This window comes from Theropithecus gelada, chromosome 4, assembly GCF_003255815.1.
Source record: "Theropithecus gelada isolate Dixy chromosome 4, Tgel_1.0, whole genome shotgun sequence".
NCBI classification, from domain to species: Eukaryota; Metazoa; Chordata; class Mammalia; order Primates; family Cercopithecidae; genus Theropithecus; species Theropithecus gelada.
This window is the reverse complement of record NC_037671.1, coordinates 78,383,470-78,402,358: the sequence shown is the minus strand read 5'-3', so window position 1 is coordinate 78,402,358 and position 18,889 is coordinate 78,383,470. Positions and strand designations below refer to the sequence as shown.

General features: G+C 35.0%; 2 protein-coding genes across 3 annotated transcripts in view; one reads left to right on the top strand and one right to left on the bottom strand.

Annotated features, from left to right (window-relative positions):
- Positions 1–3,571, top strand: part of LCA5 (LCA5, lebercilin) — a 52,784-nt gene extending 49,213 nt beyond the window's left edge. For both annotated transcript variants that reach the window (XM_025383659.1, XM_025383658.1), the window contains one exon: positions 705–3,571. In XM_025383659.1, coding sequence (XP_025239444.1) covers positions 705–1,567 — 863 coding nt within the window. In that variant the 3' untranslated portion in view covers positions 1,568–3,571. The remainder of the gene's footprint in view (positions 1–704) is intronic.
- Positions 1–18,889, bottom strand: part of SH3BGRL2 (SH3 domain binding glutamate rich protein like 2) — a 273,913-nt gene that overhangs the window by 212,023 nt on the left and 43,001 nt on the right. The gene's annotated exons all lie outside the window — the stretch shown is intronic.

The window sequence follows — 18,889 nt, the reverse complement described above, 5'->3', positions numbered from 1 at the left end:
GACGCAACACATTAATCTATCATTCATATTATTTTGTCAGTTGATACAATATTGTTCTTGATAGCATTTTCTTCCTTCTGTTACAGGATCATGAATTGCATTTAGTTTTCATATCTCTTCAGTCTTCTTTAATCTGGAGATTTTTGTTACACACACACACACACACATATATATATGTACAGAGAGGGAAAAAGAGAATGTGTGTGAGAGATTAACATTTTTGATGAATATAGACCCATTTTTAAAAACAGAATATTCTTCATTTTGGGTTTGTCTGAAGTTTTCTCTTAATTAGATTCAAGTCAATGCCTCTTCTGTCAGAATATCACATAAGTCATATCTCAGGATATGACATCCAAAGGTTTCATTTATTTTTAAGTGTAGAGTCTTTACTCCATCTATCCATCCATCCCCACCATACAGCATTATATTAGTTGTAAAAAATAGGCAAAGAACCTTTCTTCTCCACCAGTATCTTGAAGAACAAATTTTTTTTATAAATGAGAATCTTAAATGCAATGCATATTAAATATATTATTCTCTGTTCCCAGAATATCAAGTAAAAATGAAATTTATGATGTCTTTTCTCACTTGACTTATTATACCCAAATTAAGTATGGTTGTTTTATAAAACTTGATAGTTTTCCTGTTTAAAAATACTTACTGTTACAAAATCCCATTTAAAAAAATTTGATTTCATACAGAATGGGAAAGAGAAGAACTTGATAAAAAGCAAAAAGACAAGACATATTTACTGGAAAGAGAAGAAAAGCCAGAGTGGGAAGCTGGAAAGTACCAACTAGAAATATATCAAATTCAGAATATGGATAAATTGCAAAGAGAGGAAGAAGAAAGACTGAAGAGAGAAATGCTACTTGCTAAACTGAATGAAATTGACAGAGAACTCCAAGATTCTCGACATCTAAAATACCCTGTTTTGCCATTGTTACCTGATTTTGAGTCAAAACTACACTCCCCAGAGAGAAGCCCCAAAACATACAGGTTCTCTGAATCCTCAGAGAGGTTATTTAATGGGCATCATTTGCAAGACATCGATTTCTCACCTCCAAAAGGAGAAGGTCAAAATTCAGGAAATGTTAGAAGTCCAGCCTCCCCTAATGAGTTTGCATTTGGTAGCTATGTGCCTTCATTTGCAAAAACATCAGAGAGGTCAAATCCATTTAGTCAAAAAAGTAGTTTTTTTGATTTCCAAAGAAACAGTATGGAAAAACTTAGTAAAGATGGTGTAGATTTAATGACAAGAAAAGAGAAAAAAGCTAATTTGATGGAACAGTTATTTGGTGCCAGTGGTAGCAGCACCATTTCCTCCAAAAGCAGTGACCCAAATTCTGTGGCTTCCGGTAAAGGAGACATTGACCCTATAAATTTTCTCCCTGGGGATAAAGGCAGCAGAGATCGAGAACATGATGAAGATGAAGACTTTTTCCTCAATGAAGGAAGAAGTTTTAATCCAAATAGACACCGATTAAAACATGCAGATGATAAACCAGCAGTAAAAGCAGTTGATTCTGTAGAAGATGAAATTGAAGAAGTAGCACTGAGATGACTGACTGGAGTATACATTTTTCCTAATTGTAAATATTGAAATATTTTAATACAGTGTTTATTATAAACATTTACACTTTTTAATGCTACAACGTCCTTATTAAGGAATGATTTTTAGTAGCTAAATACAATGCAGTTAAAAAGAAGTAGATCATACATACACCACATAGATAGTTTGCCAAGAATGAAGGAGGCTTTTTTGAATGAAACCAAAAATAAAAATGTATCTTGAAAAATGAAATAGATTTTAACTCTTCAACCAGTGCTATGGCAAGTTTAACTGCACTGGAGGTGGTATTCCTTTTCTACTTTTATCCCTATTTATGTATTTTTGATCATATTCTCATTGAGCTAAATACAGTCTTCCCACTAATTGTTGAATGAAAATTAAGGGTGAAAGTCTGTGTTGGGAAGTGTAGCTCCAGATCGTGGAGAACGAGTGCTTCTTAGGAGCCCTTCCCTTTATGGATAGGGCCAGGGGTCCCTATCTTACATGGCAATGCTGAGCTACTCTTGAATGATAGCAGTCACAACATTGGGATTTCCCATTCCTCTGAAAGTACCCACAGCTAAACACTACTCATTTCCCAATTTCAATATTTACTGAAATCACTTACCTACAATTCTGTTAGAATATTACATTGAGTTCAGAAGACATTTCTCTGTTTGCAAGGACAGTTGCTGTCTGTCATAGCCCCCAGAAGCTTGGATACAGTGTAATTCCTCTCCTTGTTCTCCTACATTCTTTGTATCTCAGTGACTGGGTGTAAGATTTCATGCCAAATGCAAGGAATAGTAGAAATACATACCAACTACAAAGAATAGAAGAAACTTTATCCCAATATATTACAGAAAGATCTTCAGTTCAATTATGTTTCCAGAGTAATGTAATTTGGAAATGTTAATGCTTTTAAGATTTGAACTTGTCCTCAAACCAAGGAGACGACAATAGTGTAATACTATTGGACTTACAGGACTAGTTTTAAAGTAACTTTGTAGAGAAGATTTTTAGGCATAGGACTTCTGCCTTGCTGACTAGAGTGGATAGTTTTCTGTTTAAACGCATTGGTCTTTTGGCTGTTTGTAATTCACTTCGGCTTATAGAGAAGTTGATGAGCTTGGATCATGCTGGGTATGATTGGTCTTTAAAAAGCAGTAATATACCACCAACCAAGGAGAAAACACTGTTAAAATGAAGAGTGGTGGAAATAGTGTGTTGGCAAGAATAAAAAATTTAGATTGGCACTTATTCTAAAGTCAGCTTTTTTTTTCAAGAATTTACTAGCGTTTGCTCGTAGTATGATTTCTGATGCCAGGCATACATACTGATGAGGGGAAGGCATTACTGTGTTAATTCTGAGTTCTTATAAATGCATATTATTGAATTTCGTTGCATGACTATTTATCAAGACTTACCTGGTTAGGACTCCGATTAAAAGATGTACCACCTATCATCTTCTAAATTGTGTTCCTTTCATTTATTGGGAACAGAATATCTCAAAAGTGCTAAACTATATTAAAAAGTTTTCTTAATAGATTTGTACATCTGATATGTGTAACCATTTACTATAATATGTTGCAAATCATTCTAATATATGTAAAACAATATTATTTGTAATGCAGTTCTTGGTAAAATATTATGTAATGTTAATTTTGTTCCTAGCTGCTAATTTTTCTGCCAAAAGTATTCTAATTTTTAGTTTGTTTTAAAGGCTTTTAAAACTTTTTAGCTAAGTTTTTTATTCAGGTCATTTAACCTAATTTTTTGCTTTTTTTCTACCTGATGATCTCTTTAACCAGATGCAAGAAGACAGAATTATTAAAATTAAACCTAAAGTTAAGTTATAGATGTAAAGGCATTATGATATTAAGCATTAAAATTGGAAATTAAAATGTACAGAACAGGGTTTTCTTTATGAACAAACCTTAGAGGGTAAATTGTTTTTTTCTAAATGTCATTAAATTTATTTGTACTCAGAACTCTTACTAATAAAAATTAAAAATGTACTATGACTCTTTATTTGAGTGATATCTGAAGTTACTTAGAAAATATGTAATGGAAACAGGACCTGCAGGGTTAATTTTTGTTTCATTATACACCTTTTTTTATGTTCAGTATTTTTAGTTGAAGTAGATGAATCTGCTCTAAATCATGTTAGACGGTATGCTAGTCTTATCAGATAATTATAGTTTTAATTAATCCTTTCACTGTTAATGGCTATCATAATGGCACATATTGCTCATATTTTTTTTTTACAAAAGGTGAGGGTAAAGAGGATTAAACTGAATTGTGAAATAAACACAAATTCATTCCATGGCTGACTTGCAATTTTTCTAATCATCCTCTTCCACCTCATTTTCCAAGATACTCGACTTCTGGTATCCCTGACTAATTGTTAGTTGGATAGAGCATGTAAATCTCCCTGATGAAAATGGGAAGGGAAATTTGTATTATGGGATAATATGGATTTTTTTAGAATTAAAGAAGTTACCATAAATTGTGACGAATCTGCCTTAAAAAGTTTTTCCCCTTCTACACAAAACTTTCCTCTTTTATGTTAAAGTCTCCTTTTATATCACTTGAAATTGCTCTCCTTTTATTTAGGAGTTTTTTGTTTGTTTTTTGGGTTTTTTTTTTTTTTTTTTTTGAGACAGTCTCACTCTGTCGCCCAGGCTGGAGTGCAGTGGCACAATCTTGGCTCACTACAACCTCTGCCTCCCAGGTTCAAGCGAGTCTATTTAGGGGTATTTTAAAAAATTAACCACTAGTGCTTCCTGGATGCCCTAGACTGTGTTAGATGGCAGGAGAGCGTGGAGAGTAAACCAGACAGGCCCCTGCCTTCACAAAGTGGATGAAGAGCACAGTGAGCCAGACTGCACGAGTTTCCATCCCTGCTCTCCCACTGTTCCCTGTGTGTCCTTGGACTACAGCTTGCTCAGTTGTTACTGGTCTTTAATTGTACTGCTTATGGTGGTTATGAGTAAATGAAATACTTAGGTTTATGCTTGGCAGGTGCCTGGCACATTATAAGCACTCAGTAAATATTAGCTGCTATTACCATGACTTACTATGAGTTTCTTGTAGGGAAAAAAAATGAACAAATAGAATACAGGTATGAATGTGTAATACATTAATGCTATATTATGAATAGACATAAGCAGAAAAAGCTTTTAAACCTCCAAATTATCATAAAACTTCTGTACTAAATATATTATGTCTTTTTTATCTGCACTTAAAACTCTCCTTCCTTTATTCAGTATTAAATTTGGGAGGGGAACAACACACACTGGGTCAGGGATGAGGGGAGGGAGCTTAGAGGATAAGTCAGCAGGTGCAGCAAACCACCATGACACACATACCTATGTAACAAACCTGCACATTCTCCACATGTATCCTGGAACTTAAAGTAAAAAAAAAAAAATAAAAATAAAAAAATTTGCAGTAAGATTGATGAGTTTGTTTCCTAACCAACAGAAGAGTGAAAAACCTAAACTTTGAAAGGATTTTCTAAAGACAGGTTCAGTGACATAAGGAGAGGTGAGAGTTAACAGCTTCACAGCAAACAAAATCCAGAAACTTTCAAACCCACAGAACTTTTGGGTTGCATAAATTCATACCTCAGCTGTCCCTTAATCTCTGTCTGTGTGTATCCTTGGATAAGTTACAAAACCTCTCTGCACCTTTGTTTTCTTCTTTATAAAACAGGGCTAATTAGAGTGCCTACCTCATAGTAATCTAACCTAATTAACTCGAAATTAATACAGGAAAAACTGCTTAGACCCAGAAGCACTTGAACGTTAGCTGCTATTGTTGTTTTGTGAACGTTAGCTGCTATTGTTGTTTTGGAAAGACAGTAATTGCGGAGAGCAATTATTTTTGCTGAATGCCAGCCATAGCAGTTGGCGTTTTTTATGTGCTTTATTCCTCACAAAGTTTTTCCAAATAAGTACTGTTAGTCCCATTTTCAGTTACAGCTAATAGATTGTGATATATGTTATAGGTTGCCCATGAGATTACACAGGTAGTAGGTTACATTCAGTAGCCTCAATATGAGAACTCTAAAGAAATATTTTAGAAAGAGTTTTGTTTTAGTACTTTTTATTTTTATTTTTATTTTTTTTTTGAGATGAAGTCTCACTCTTGTCCCCCAGGCTGGCATGCGATGGCACAATCTCGGCTCGCTGCAACCTCCACCTCCCGGGTTCAAGCAATTATCCTGCCTCAGCCTCCTGAGTCGCTGGGATCACAGGCACCTGCCACCATACCCAGCTAATTTATTTTGTATTTTTAGTAGAGACGGGGTTTCACCATGTTGGCCAGTGTGGTCTCCATCTCCTGACCTCAGGTGATCCGCCCACCTCAGCCTCCTAAAGTGCTGGAATTATAGGTGTGAGCCACCACACCCGGCCTAGTACTCTTTAAGTGGTGACAGAAACCCAAATCAAACTAGCTTAAGCAAAATAAGGAAATTACTTTTGTCTCAAGTCCAGAAAGCTTAATAAAGTGTGGTTGGATCTGGAGGTTCGAATAATAGTACTTACTCTGTCCACTGCTTGGTCTCATTTTCAGAGAAACTTTACATTTGATAATGTTTCAGTTGTTATAGTTGGTAGCCTTGAACCCACATCATTCCTTCATCTGGCATGCCCCTTTTCCCACCCCCCACAAAAAGAAAGTCTAGTCTGGCAGAAGTCTGTTTGGCCCAAGGAATGCTGTGTGCCCGGCATTAAGGTTGGTGGTCTTGTGCAGGGAAAGGATGGATCCCTACTCTTACCCACTTCATGAAATGAACAGGATTTTTGTGGAATGGAGGAGGCATGGTTCCCCTGAAGAAGGAATTTTTGACATAAAATATTCTTTTTTTATTAAAAATTTTAATCAAAAAATAATATGGAATAAAAATAATAGGGAATAAACATTAAAAGTTAGTTACTTGTTCAGCACTCCTTATTCCCAGGAATGAGGCATTTTTCTAACAAGATATGATGGGGTTGCACTGTGAAGTTTATTGATTATTAAAGGGTGAATGATGTATCAGCAGGAGGTAAGATGGATATGATATCTACATTTTAGAATTCATAGAAAAGACTTAGAGACCCAAATATGTATTTTCCATACTAAATGCTACATTTTTGAAATACATATTTATATATAAGCGATTATATTCTATCTACCTCAATCTAAGACAAAATAAAAATTAGAACTCAGCAATCAGAGTAGAATAGTAAAAACACTGACTTTGGAGTCAGAAGTTGGGTTGGAGTGCTTGCCATTTGCTAATTACAACTTTTGTCAAATAATTAACTTTTCTTAACATCTTTCAGAAGTGAAATAGAGGTGATCCTATCTTACAAGGTTATTGTGAAGGTTAAATGACGTCGTGTATTTTTGAGAGAAGAGAATAAGTAACATGATGAAGCATGTCAGTAGAGGGAGCGCATTATCTATTTAAGCATTAACTTCTGTATCAACACCCAAAACTTTTTTTAAAAACAACAGAAGCTTGTCAGTATGGAATCTTAAAAACTGCACTTGGTATCTTACCTCATAATCTGCTGTCTTTGATAGAAGTGGGACTCTTCTTTACAGACCCATACAGAGGTATTCCATAGAGATGCTTTGATGCTTTTGTGGACAAGCAGCCTGTGGCAGATGCAGTTTTACACACATAGTTTTACTTCACCAGCCATTTCCATGGAGGGTAATAGATACAAATCAGGAGCCCAGACTGTGGTCTGAAGACAGAGCATTAGAATTCAGGCTGGTCTCCCTGCCAGAAGAACTACAGGGATTCCTTAACTACCATGGCCAAAGGTGACTGTCTTTCTTCTCTCTTTAACTGACCTGAATACCAACTTTCACATTTCTGGTTCCAGTTGGTACTGATCCTGGTTATGTATACTTTTTGTGCAGTCTATAACAGGACATTATAGATGTCGGATTTTTTTTTTTTTTACCTTGATATAAGGAACCCAAGAGTTTTTTATATAGGCAATTGCTGCTACTGAAAACTACACCTAGAAAAAAAGGTTTATTTAAGGCTTCCCCCCGAGTCTTAAATTTAGCCTCAATATTTGCTCCTAATCTCTGTGATACCTGTAATATTTACTCTCCTAAGTACTTACAGTGGAACTCCAACTAATCAGGACAAACCTTCATACTCTTTATCTAAAATAATTTTCAGTAGAAAAATAGGATCAGTACAAACAAAGAACATAGGCCAGGAAAATCTGTTAGTGTTAATACTTTACACATTATGACCAGGGTCTAGAATATAGAAAAATGGGACCCATATTTCTGAAGTCTAGTTTTATAATGAATATCATGCACTCCTTTATCCTAAGGCAGAAAATTGTGGTGTTTCCCTGGACGGGAGCTAATGTTTTCCTCTTGAAGAACAGATTCAACATCATTTAAATAAATTCACTTTATACTTTTGGCAATAGCTCTCAAAGTATGACCTTCAGAGCTGCAGCAATGTCCTTTGGGAACTTGGTAGAAATGTCAGTTCTTGCCAGGTGTGGTGGCTCACGTCTGCAATCCCAGCACTTTGGGAGGCCAAGGTGGTTGGATCCCCTGAGATCAGGAGTTCACAACTAGCCTGGCCAATATGGTGAAACCCCATCTCTACTAAAAATAGTAGTGGCGTGGCGACAGGCGCCTATAATCCCAGCTACTCGGGAGGCTGAGACAGGAGAATCACTTGAACCCAGGAGGTGGAGGCTACAGCGAGCCAAGATCGCTGCCATTGCACTCCAGCCTAGGCTACAAGAGCAAAACTCTGTCTCAAAAAAGGAAAAAATAAAGAAAATAAATGTCATTTCTCTGGCTATATTCCAGACCTACTATATAAGAAACTCTGTGGGTAGGGGCCAGCAATCAGTATTTGAACAAGCCCCCTAGGTGATCTTGATGCAGCTCATTTGAGAACCACTATTCTAAAGTACTACTTGTTGGGGTGAGTAGGTGTTCCTTTATGTACAGAAATGGCTACCCTGGAAGGTTCTTCTATATTTAAATCTAGCACTTAGGGCTTGTGATCACAATGAGCAGGTGCAGTATATGGACTCATCTTTGCCTCCTCACACTGCGCACTGTCTAGACTGGAGAGAAGCCACTGTCTTTTTTATTTTGTGACTGAACCAGATGTGATCTGTAACTGTCTGTTCTGCGTGGTTAACATGTCAGAAAATTTGAACTAGTCACGAAGGAGGAATTCTGTTGGAACAATGAGCACCAAACAGATTGGGTAGTTCATGTAGCATTCCTCCATTATAACCTATGATTCCCAAACTTTCAGAAAAAGCTTCAAAACATTATTCTTACAGCATTCCCTCAAGAAGAGCAAATCAATGTGATTTAAATTTGACGTTCTTTGTGAACATTCATTTTTTAATGCAACAAGTTTAAGTGTTCAGGTTTTTGAAAGTTTGAGGAAAGTATGTGTGAGTGTGTGTGTGTACTTCATGGTCCAGTCAAGTAGTTTCTATGCTTGAGCTTTAAAAAATATTAAAATTATCTAAATTGAATTAGCCAATATACAGGGAGTATTTCAAAAAAAGAAAAATGAAACAGAATTAAGTATTCCTGCTTCTCATGTATCCACTCCTCAGTGTATGTGAAGACAAAGGTATATAAACAAAAATTCCTACATACATCTAGAGGAAGTGTTTATTTACTAACACAGTCAATCATGTTTGGATTTTGTTTGCTATATAAAGTCTTCATATGTCTTTCTTTGGCTTTTTAAATTTTTTTTGTCTTACAAAAACAAAACCCACCTCGTCTAGAACAGACCTGTTTCTGTGTAATGTGTTTATATGGTGCCAAGTACCAGGCCATATAAAATATTGATATTGATGATGGAGTGGGGGAGGCTAGGGATGAAAATACATCTATTTCCAAATGTAGAAGAGAGAAGCATATTTCTCCAAGGCTCAGGTGCCATAAAATGCATCTCCACTAGGAAATGTACAGTCTGACAGGCCAGTGAAAATGTAGTGGCATTGCAAGTTTTGAATGTATCCGTAAAAGTGTGATTACCCCAGTGTAATTTTGGCTCTGGGACTAGCAATCTCTTAGAGTAATGAATATATTGGTTTTGACACCCCCACTGGAGTCGTAACTTCATCAATTTCCTTGATACTCTGTTTATTGATAAACATGCTCCAGAGTAAAGAGTTCTCATTTAGTTATGAAATTTTTCTCTTCGTACCCTTCACCAGTATTTCTCATTTTCAGCTGTAGCTTAATTTCTGTTTCTAAGTGTCTTTTTGATTAACTGCAAAGTTTGATGGACTCCAGCAGCATTAATTAAATCAGTGTACATTGTCAGTTAGGTATTTTTTCCTAGCTGCTGAGAGGTTGCTAGGATATTCTCTTAAAGATATAATTCTCTTGATTAACTGCAAAACCCAGATTGCCCAAATAACATTTTTATTAATTCATAAAAATACAGGTGAGGATTGCATTTAAATTTGTAGCAAGGTAAGTGCTATATATCTCCGGATGCTTTTAGTATTGCAGAAATGTGTTTAGGTATACTTATAAACAATGTGTTTTGAATAACAATCAGGAGATGGAGAATTAGTCATTTTTATTTTAGGGAGAGTATTTCTTTGTGTTGCTCAATGTATATGAATTTGAAGCTGAAAAAGTTCTGAATTTTATGTCACTATTGGCAAATACATCTCAATTGTATCTATAGCTCTGCAGAAATCCTATTGTGATTATCATGATTATTATTTATTGGTATAATTGATTTCAAAATTTTATATAAATTGCAACCATTGTCCCTGGTTGATTTAGTAAAATAAAATCAAGAAGCGTATGAAGAAAAAGAGACAGTCACCTATAATAGTTTGATGTGATATGGGTAGTTGTTTCAGAGGTTAAGGACTAGCAAATGGCTTTATCTGGGTGACATTTTTTCTAGCAATTGTTTTATGGCTAAAAAGTATGAAAATAACTATGCCTGATTCTACTGCCCATCTTGCAGTTGTACATTAATTCATTCATTATTAAGCATTTATGGAGCTCCTATTATATAATGCAATTTACTAGAAATCATAAGAGGATTTTTAGATGGCAATATGACATGAGGTTTTCATTTTGAAACAGGCACTTCTATACTGATGTGGAAGATTAAACAGTTTAGGAATTGCAGATAAGAAATAATGAAAAAGTCAGTGGACATATACTATATAGAAGAATGATGGAGTTATTTATGAGAGAGAATTGATACCACTTGGTAATCAATTGAATGTGGGAGAGAGGGAGAGAAGAAGCCCCCAGTAACTGAGGAGATGACAGGGACACTGACTGAAATGGAAACTACAAGAAAAACAGATTTTGAACGTAGGAGTTGATGAGTAGCTCAGTTTTAAACATGTTGAATTTGTTGTGGGATATCCATGGACATGCCTAGCAAACAGAAAGATCTACACCAAAGATCTTAATCATACATATGTGGAATTTTTAGCCATGTGTGTGCACAAGGTTACCCAGTGTGTAAAAAGCATGAATACAAACAATAATAACAAAGAAATGATCATGTCAAACAGCTTCAACTTTGGAAATGGTTTTCCTAAAGCTCATTTCTCCCTGTTAATTCTGAGTTTCATAAATATCTGAATTGTACAGTTAATTAAGTTCCTGGCCCTTCGTCATTCTCCTCTCTCTACAAATCCTTCAAGATAAAAAATGTTTTCTTTAACAGGGGAGGCAATCAGTTTTTAAACATTTTTGGGAAAATGAGGAATTTTTTTATTCTCAAAAGGCTTTGATCCTTGTTTGCCTCTGCCAAACTTGCCAAAGGGTATTAAAGACATGTTAAATTGTTTTTTCTATTTGTGCAAAAGAGACACGCTGATAGAAGAAATAGACAATACAGATAAACAAAAGAACAAAAAATTAACCTAAAGTTCAACCAACTCATCCAAATGCCATTTTTGGTGTGTGTTTGTGTCTGTGTATGTATGTGTACACTTCTGGACTTTGTATCTTGTTCTAATTAGCCTCCTTTTTCTTGTCAGCACCACATATCTTACGTTCTTTTTAAAAATCAAATATTTTGGCTAGGTAATACACTCCATGATTCAGAAATCAAAATGATATGAAAAGATATACAATACATTCTTGTTCCTTTTCCTGTCCTTAATCTAACTAGTTACAAATGTACATAAATATAAAAAAAAAAAAAACTATTTTCTTTGGTTTCTTGAGAACCAGTGACATTTCCAAAATTTGTGCAAATACAATATGAATTATGATTCTTTCCATCTTGTAAATATGGCATATTTTATATACTCTTGTGTACATTGATTTATTTTTTATTCATTATATTTCTTGTTGTGATGGTTAGTCTATATGCCAACTTGACTAGATGTAGTACCCAGTTATTTAATCAAGCCCTAGTGCAGAGGAGAATGCCTTGTGAAGATGGAGGCAGACTGGAGTGATGTCTACAAGCCAAGGAACACCAAGAATTGCCAGCAACCACAGGAAGCTCAGAGAGAAGCATCTTTCCTAGGGCCTTTCAACGAAATACGGCCCTGCCAACACCTTGATTTCAGACTTCTAGTCTCCAGAACTGTAAGAGAATATTCTAATTTCTGTTGTTTTAAAGCTATCCAGTTTGTGATAATTTGTTACAGTAGCCTTAGGAGAGTAATACAGTGATCTTTTCATATCATTACATAAAAAGCCTCTTCACTTTTAAGAGATAGCTTCATACTAATCAATTTTTATGGATATACCAACATTAATTTACTTGTCTTCCTGTGATAGGTATTTGGGTTGCTTCCAGTCTTCGCTATTACAGATAATGTTTCATTAAATGACATTGTACATTAGTTTTACATGTGTGTAAGTATAGCTGTAGGAGAAATTTCCAGAAATGGAATTGATGGATCAGAAGGTATATCATTTGTTAGTTTAACAGACACTACAATATTATCCACCATAGTTTTAACCAATTTACACACTCATCTGTATAAGTACCTTTTATGCCTTTTTGATAGATAGCTCAATATTTGTAAGGAAATTTGCATTTCCCTTAATTGGAGATTGCATTTAAGAGTCATACAATTCTGAACTACCTATTCATATTCTTTCCCCATTTTACCATTAGATTATTGTTCTTTATCTCTAAGATTGAGTTATATATTGATATATTAGTCAATTACTTGTGATGTGACTTAAAAACTTTTCTTCCAAATCATCTCTTATCTTTTGATTTTGCTTATTGTATTTTTTCTTTTTACTGTGCTTACTTTTTTATTTTATGTAAAATTTATCAGTCATTTATTTTTAATCATTCTGGGGTTATAAAAGGATTCTCTAATTTTTATCTAACATTCTAAGTTTTATTTTCTATAGAGTTTATACATATATATATACTGTGAGATACAACTTTAACTGATTTTTTCCAAGTGGCAATCCACCTAGCCTGATACCATTTGTTAAAAAGCCTATCTTTTGAGTTTGATTAGAAATTACACCTTTATTATATACTAAATTATTTTAGGTATTTGGATCTATTTCTGGAATTTTTATTCTGTTCCACTGGCTGCCTGTTTATTCATATGCCAGTATCACCCTATTTTAATGTTTGAAACTGTAAAATATATTTTAATATTTAGTGACACTAGACTCTCCAACCTGTTACTCATCTCAAGTTTTTCAGAGTTTTCCTTTATGTATACATTTTGCCTATAAACTTTAGTATCATTTTGTTTAGCTTTTTAAAATAACATTTTGGTGCTTTCATTTAAATATTAAATCAATGCTTTTATATTGTTTGGCCTACTTCAGTAATGTTTTAAAGCTGTGTTGTAGTTATTCTTTTTGTATAGGTCTTACACATTTCTTGTGATTCTGTCGATTTTTAATGCTTTGTGTTGCCATTGTTAATGTGGTCTTTCATATCGTATTAGTATTTGTATATGTAAAAGCTATTTTTTAAGTTTTCCAGGTACATAATAGTTTTAAGTCCTCATTTCCATTTTAAAGCTCTCTAATTTCTTTCTCTTGGCTAATTGCATTGGCTTCTTCCTCCAGCACAGTATTGTATAATAATGGTGATGGCAGTCATAATTGTCTTGTACATATTTTTTAGTTGGTTTGCTTTCTCCTCTTTTCCCTTTAAGCATGATGCTGACTTTTGGGCTGAGATAGATTTATTATGTTAGGCAAATATACATCTTTTCCCATTTTACTTGAGTATTTATAATAAAAAATGGCTGTTTAGTTGTTTTTCATATACTTTTTTGGTGGCCATAGAGAGACAATGATTGTCTCAGTGTAACGTGGTGAATTATGTTAGTAGAATGTATTTCTGTTTCTCCTTGTAATTTCTGTAATGGTTGCTTTATTCAATATGCAGAGGTATTATTTGATGCATAAAAGATTCATAATTATATCCTCACTGTAAATTGCGCCCTTTGGCTTTAAGAAAGTCCTTATTTTTGTAGATTATTGCTTGCTTTTCGGTCTGAATTCTACCTTTTTTGATATTAAGATCTTGATTCTATTTTTATTTTAAGGGGTGCCTGCCTAGTATTTATTTTTAACCTTTCTGGATCATTTTCTTTTAGGTGTGTAACTTGTGTAAAACACAAAGTTGGATGGTTTTGTGATCCAGTCTGAAAATCTTTTTTTCAATGTGTAAGTTAAGTAACTTGACATTTATTGATATTCAGATACGTTTGATCTTTATTCTGTTGTATTATTTTATGTACTCTGCTTTAGCAGTTCTTAAAATATCTTTCACTATATGATTTATCTTTTGTGTGTGTGTGTATTTTTTTCTGATATTAAGAAAAGTCTGTCGGTTTTTTTCTAGTGCCTAATACCCTTGATCTTCTATTACTTTGGGCAGTGTCTGTAAGTTGCATATTCGGCATTGTTGAAAATAAGCATGTTTCTTTTGCATGACTCCTTCTCTTCAACAATAGATTTTAGATGATAATATAATATTATCTTTCTTATTCGTTATACTGTTAAGTATTTTTATATTTCTACTACTTGGTTTGTCAGCTTTAAATGATACCTTTCAACTCTAAACTATTACAAATAAGGAAAGCAATATACTTATTTTAGCTCCTATTTTTTTCTCCTTTTTCTTCCCAACTTTTATTAGTTTAGTAATTTTCACACCATCAAGACATGAAACATTTGCACTCTGTTCTGATACTTTATTCTGCATTTGCTTTAGTCTTTATTCTGTGGTTAAATATATTCGGTGCTTGTAGGCAATCTCATTGCAGTAACGTCTCCAGTCATCTCTCTGTTATTTGACGTTCATCTCACCACAGAGAAATTCTTGTTGCCATCTGACTGGTGAATTTGGCTCCAGATACCACCCTGATGGTTTGCTTTTCAGGACCATACTTGACTGACTTATGTTCCTGGGAAAGGGAAAGGTAAGTCTGAGACAAGAGCTTGTGTACAAGTAGTAGGCTGGGGAAGTGATCCCAGAAAGTGGGAGTGAGGGGCCAGAGAAAACAGGGAAAGGAGGGAACTCCAATATGTGTGTGCATTAATGAATTGATAAGGACATTCTGAGGATTGTACTGTATGTGTCTTGGAATTGTCTCCTCAAAAGACAAAGGGGAGAAGTATTTCTTCACTGACTCCTTCTCACACTTCCTAGTTGATAATCCATGAGTGCTGAGTATGACTAACCCTTTAGGTGAGCTGCTCTGTGCACAAAACAGTTTGCAACCTATGTGGAAATATTTGCCACAGATATAACTGGAATTAGAGATGAGACCAAGAGGATGTAAGGTGGTACACAGGAGGCATCTGATACAATTCCAGTATCTTAAACTGTGATTTTAATTAACTCTTTGACTAGATGGTTAAGATTATTTTATATTTCAGATTCATTTTAAATTTTATTTTGTCATTGTCTTGTATTGTTAATTTCTGATTTTATTTTTATAGTTAGAGCATATGGCAAGTAGAATTGTTACTTTTTGAAATTTATTGAGATTCTATTTGGAGCTTAGTATATGATCAATTTTGCGGTTTTTTTTTTTAATGAATACACGAAAAGAATGAGAACTCTCTGTAGAATACAAATTTCAGTTCTGCTCTTTGTCCTTTTGCTCAATTAAAGATTGAAAGAGAGCATTCATTTCCCTTTTAAAATGTTATTTTGTCAGCCAGGCATAGTGATTTACTCCTGTAATCCTAGTACTTTGGGAGGCCAAGATGGGGGGATCACTTGAAGCCTGATCAACATAGTGAGACCCTCCATCTCTATTTACAAATAAAAATGAAAATAAAATAAAATGTGATTTTGTCAATTTCTTCTTATATATTTCTTTAATGTATTTTCAATAAAGTTAATGGTCCCCATTTTGGAGGTTTGGAGGGTGTTAATTACTCACAACTCTTTCCTTTCCAGTTTATAAACGAATTGAGAAAGATACGCAAATTGGATTGGATCGGATGAAATATTAGCTTCCTTGCCTGCTACACTGAATTAGGGGACTTCTGTAATTCAGGACTGAATTTCTAGCCAAAGCAGACTTTCCACTACTTACTCACTTTATTTAGTCATAAATAAAGGTAGATGAGAAAAGGTAGTAGCCACAGAAGTTTTAAATCGTAGGGATAGGAACAACAATGTGATTGGAAGAGCACACTCGGGAGTATATCTTGAAGTCGTGTCTGCATAGCAAGCACACTGTTTTACTGTTCACTGGATGGCTTAGGTGGGAGGGCTGAATTTTTCCAAAGCCAGACTTTAATTTTACCATTGTATGATTCAGGGAGGTTTTCACACAGAATTCATGCTGTTTTCAGATGGGTAAGCGAGTGTGTCAATGAGAGGAGTCCATGAATGCAGAATGATCCTTTTCTGATTTCACTGATCAAATAAATTATCCCTGTGGAAGGAGCAAATGAGAGCTAAGGGGAGGGACTTCTGGAAGTGCACCTTAACACTTAACACTTATCGGGGCAGCACTCAGAGGGAGAAAATAGTATCCCTTCCCTTTGTCATTATTGTGTAATTTTTGGCAACATAAAAGTCTCCCTTTTGCTTCAAGTAAATACTTTTACCTTGAATTTTATTTTGGTGTTGACATTAAGACCCCCTACTTCTCTTTGGTTTGCATGTCTCATATTTTTGTTCATCCCTTGATTTATTTTATGCTCTCTATATGGTTTTGTCTTTGACATATTCTTATAAAGAGCATATATTTGGATTTCTTTAAAAGCCAGCATAAATCTTTTTTGCTTGTTACACTTAGAGTTGTCACTGCTGGGTTTTAACATTAATTATCTAATATTTGAAGTTCTTGATTTTTTTTTCCTCTGTTAGGTTTTGTTTTTTCTCTCTATTGATTTAAATGTTATTAATCATAGTAGTTTTATATTACCTCATCATTAAACACTTGTTCACTCATTTATTTACTTCCTAAATTTTTCTATCTGGGTCAAGGATATCCCAAATCTGTTGACCCTTTCAGCAGAAGATATAAAAATTATCCTATTTTATTCATTCCCCCTTTCCCATTTGTTAGTTTTTGTTCAAATGTTATAGGAATGTAAATTCATATTATTATTATTATTATTACTTTGCACTCCCTTTCAAGAACTTGATATGCATACTAAATTTAGTAACTGTATTAACAGTTACTTAGACTTTTAACTGTTGGTTTTACTGATCACTGGTTTTTCTTCTGTATCTGTCTTCACTTCATAAATTTTGATCTTTTGTTTTTGATGTTTCAAATATTTTCTTAGTTATATTGACACTATACTTTCTCCCTCATAATTAAGCAAATTAGTATTTCCAAAATAATGACTGTCATTCTGAAATAAATTTAGGAAACACTTGGGCAAACAAAATAAAGCATGCTTCTTTATTGCAAACTTCTCAGAGTCCGTGTTACGCAATTATGGATTATAAATCTTAGGGATATGCACTTTTCCCAAATTTGATACCATGCCAATTCTTTTGGTATTAAGTATTACAGATAACTTTAATTTAGATTTTTTCTCCTTAGTAGACTCTTTGTTTACCTCGATTTTATTTATTTATTACTGAAATGAAAATTTCAACAAAACATGTTTAGTGTAGGTCTCTTGTTTTTCCTACTACTCTGTGCATCAGACAGTATAGTACATAAGACAGAAACCTCTAGATATTTTAAACAAAAAGGATTTAATACAGGCAGTGAGGTGCTCATGAAATTGGAAGAACTGGAGGAGCAGGCTGTACATTAGGCTTCCGGGTGTGATTCACAGAACACTGGCTGACCACCTATAGGGGAATCACTTTTCTACTATAATCAGAAGGTCACCTGACTTCAAGATGCATCATCCGGCTACAACTCAGAAAATAAAAGGCAAGAATTAGAAAGTCACTATCACCACAGTCACTGGACACCGGAGTCCAGAGTTTGGTTCCTGCTGCCCCTGCAGCAGCTGCAAACTGTATTTGCAGGTCTGCATAGTCTTGGTTGCCAGCAGAAAAATGCCCCAAAAAGGAGGAAGATAGCTTCCAGGACCCTACATTCCAGCAATGTCATTTTTAGCTTTCCAATTTTTGATGCTTATAAAAGTACGTATTCCTGATTAATACAATCTTAGGCTACCGGGATTAACTAGACTAATGGAGGCCAAATGCCACTTCCTAACTTCTAGCTTTCCCATCTCTAAAAATCCAGTTTGTTCAATCCTTTACTCATGAATCATCACCTTTTCCCTTTCCAGGAATTTTCCACAAGGATGGTGAAAACAGGTCCCAGTGAGCAGAAGAAACTAGGGCTGAAGTTTCTCTAACACAATTGATTGCCCCTGTAATGAGTAAGACTCGAGAAATATTTTTCAGGATTTGGTTTCTTTCTCTTTTTTTTTTTGAAACAGAGTCTCGCTCTGTCGCCCAGGCTGGAGTGCAGTCGCATGATCTCGGCTCACTGCAAACTCCATCTCCCGGGTTCACGCCATTCTCCTGGCTCAGCCTCCTGAGTAGCTGGGACTACAGTCGCCCGCCGCCATGCCCGGCTAATTTTTTGAAGTTTTAGTAGAGACAGAGTTTCACCGTGTTAGCCAGGATGGTCTCAATCTCCTGACCTCGTGATCCGCCCACCTCGGCCTCCCAAAGTGCTGGGATTACAGGCGTGAGCCACCACCCCCGGCCGGTTTCTTTCTCTTTATCAGAAGACTGAGTAAGCTATTGTTGCCGTGAATACTCTGGACCAATGCTCATTTAGGTAAACAGCCCCACTGACTATTACTTCCTTGTCTTATCTCACAAGACCTTCAAAACAGTTTCCCAGGGCTCCTGCTTTTCTGGACACCAAA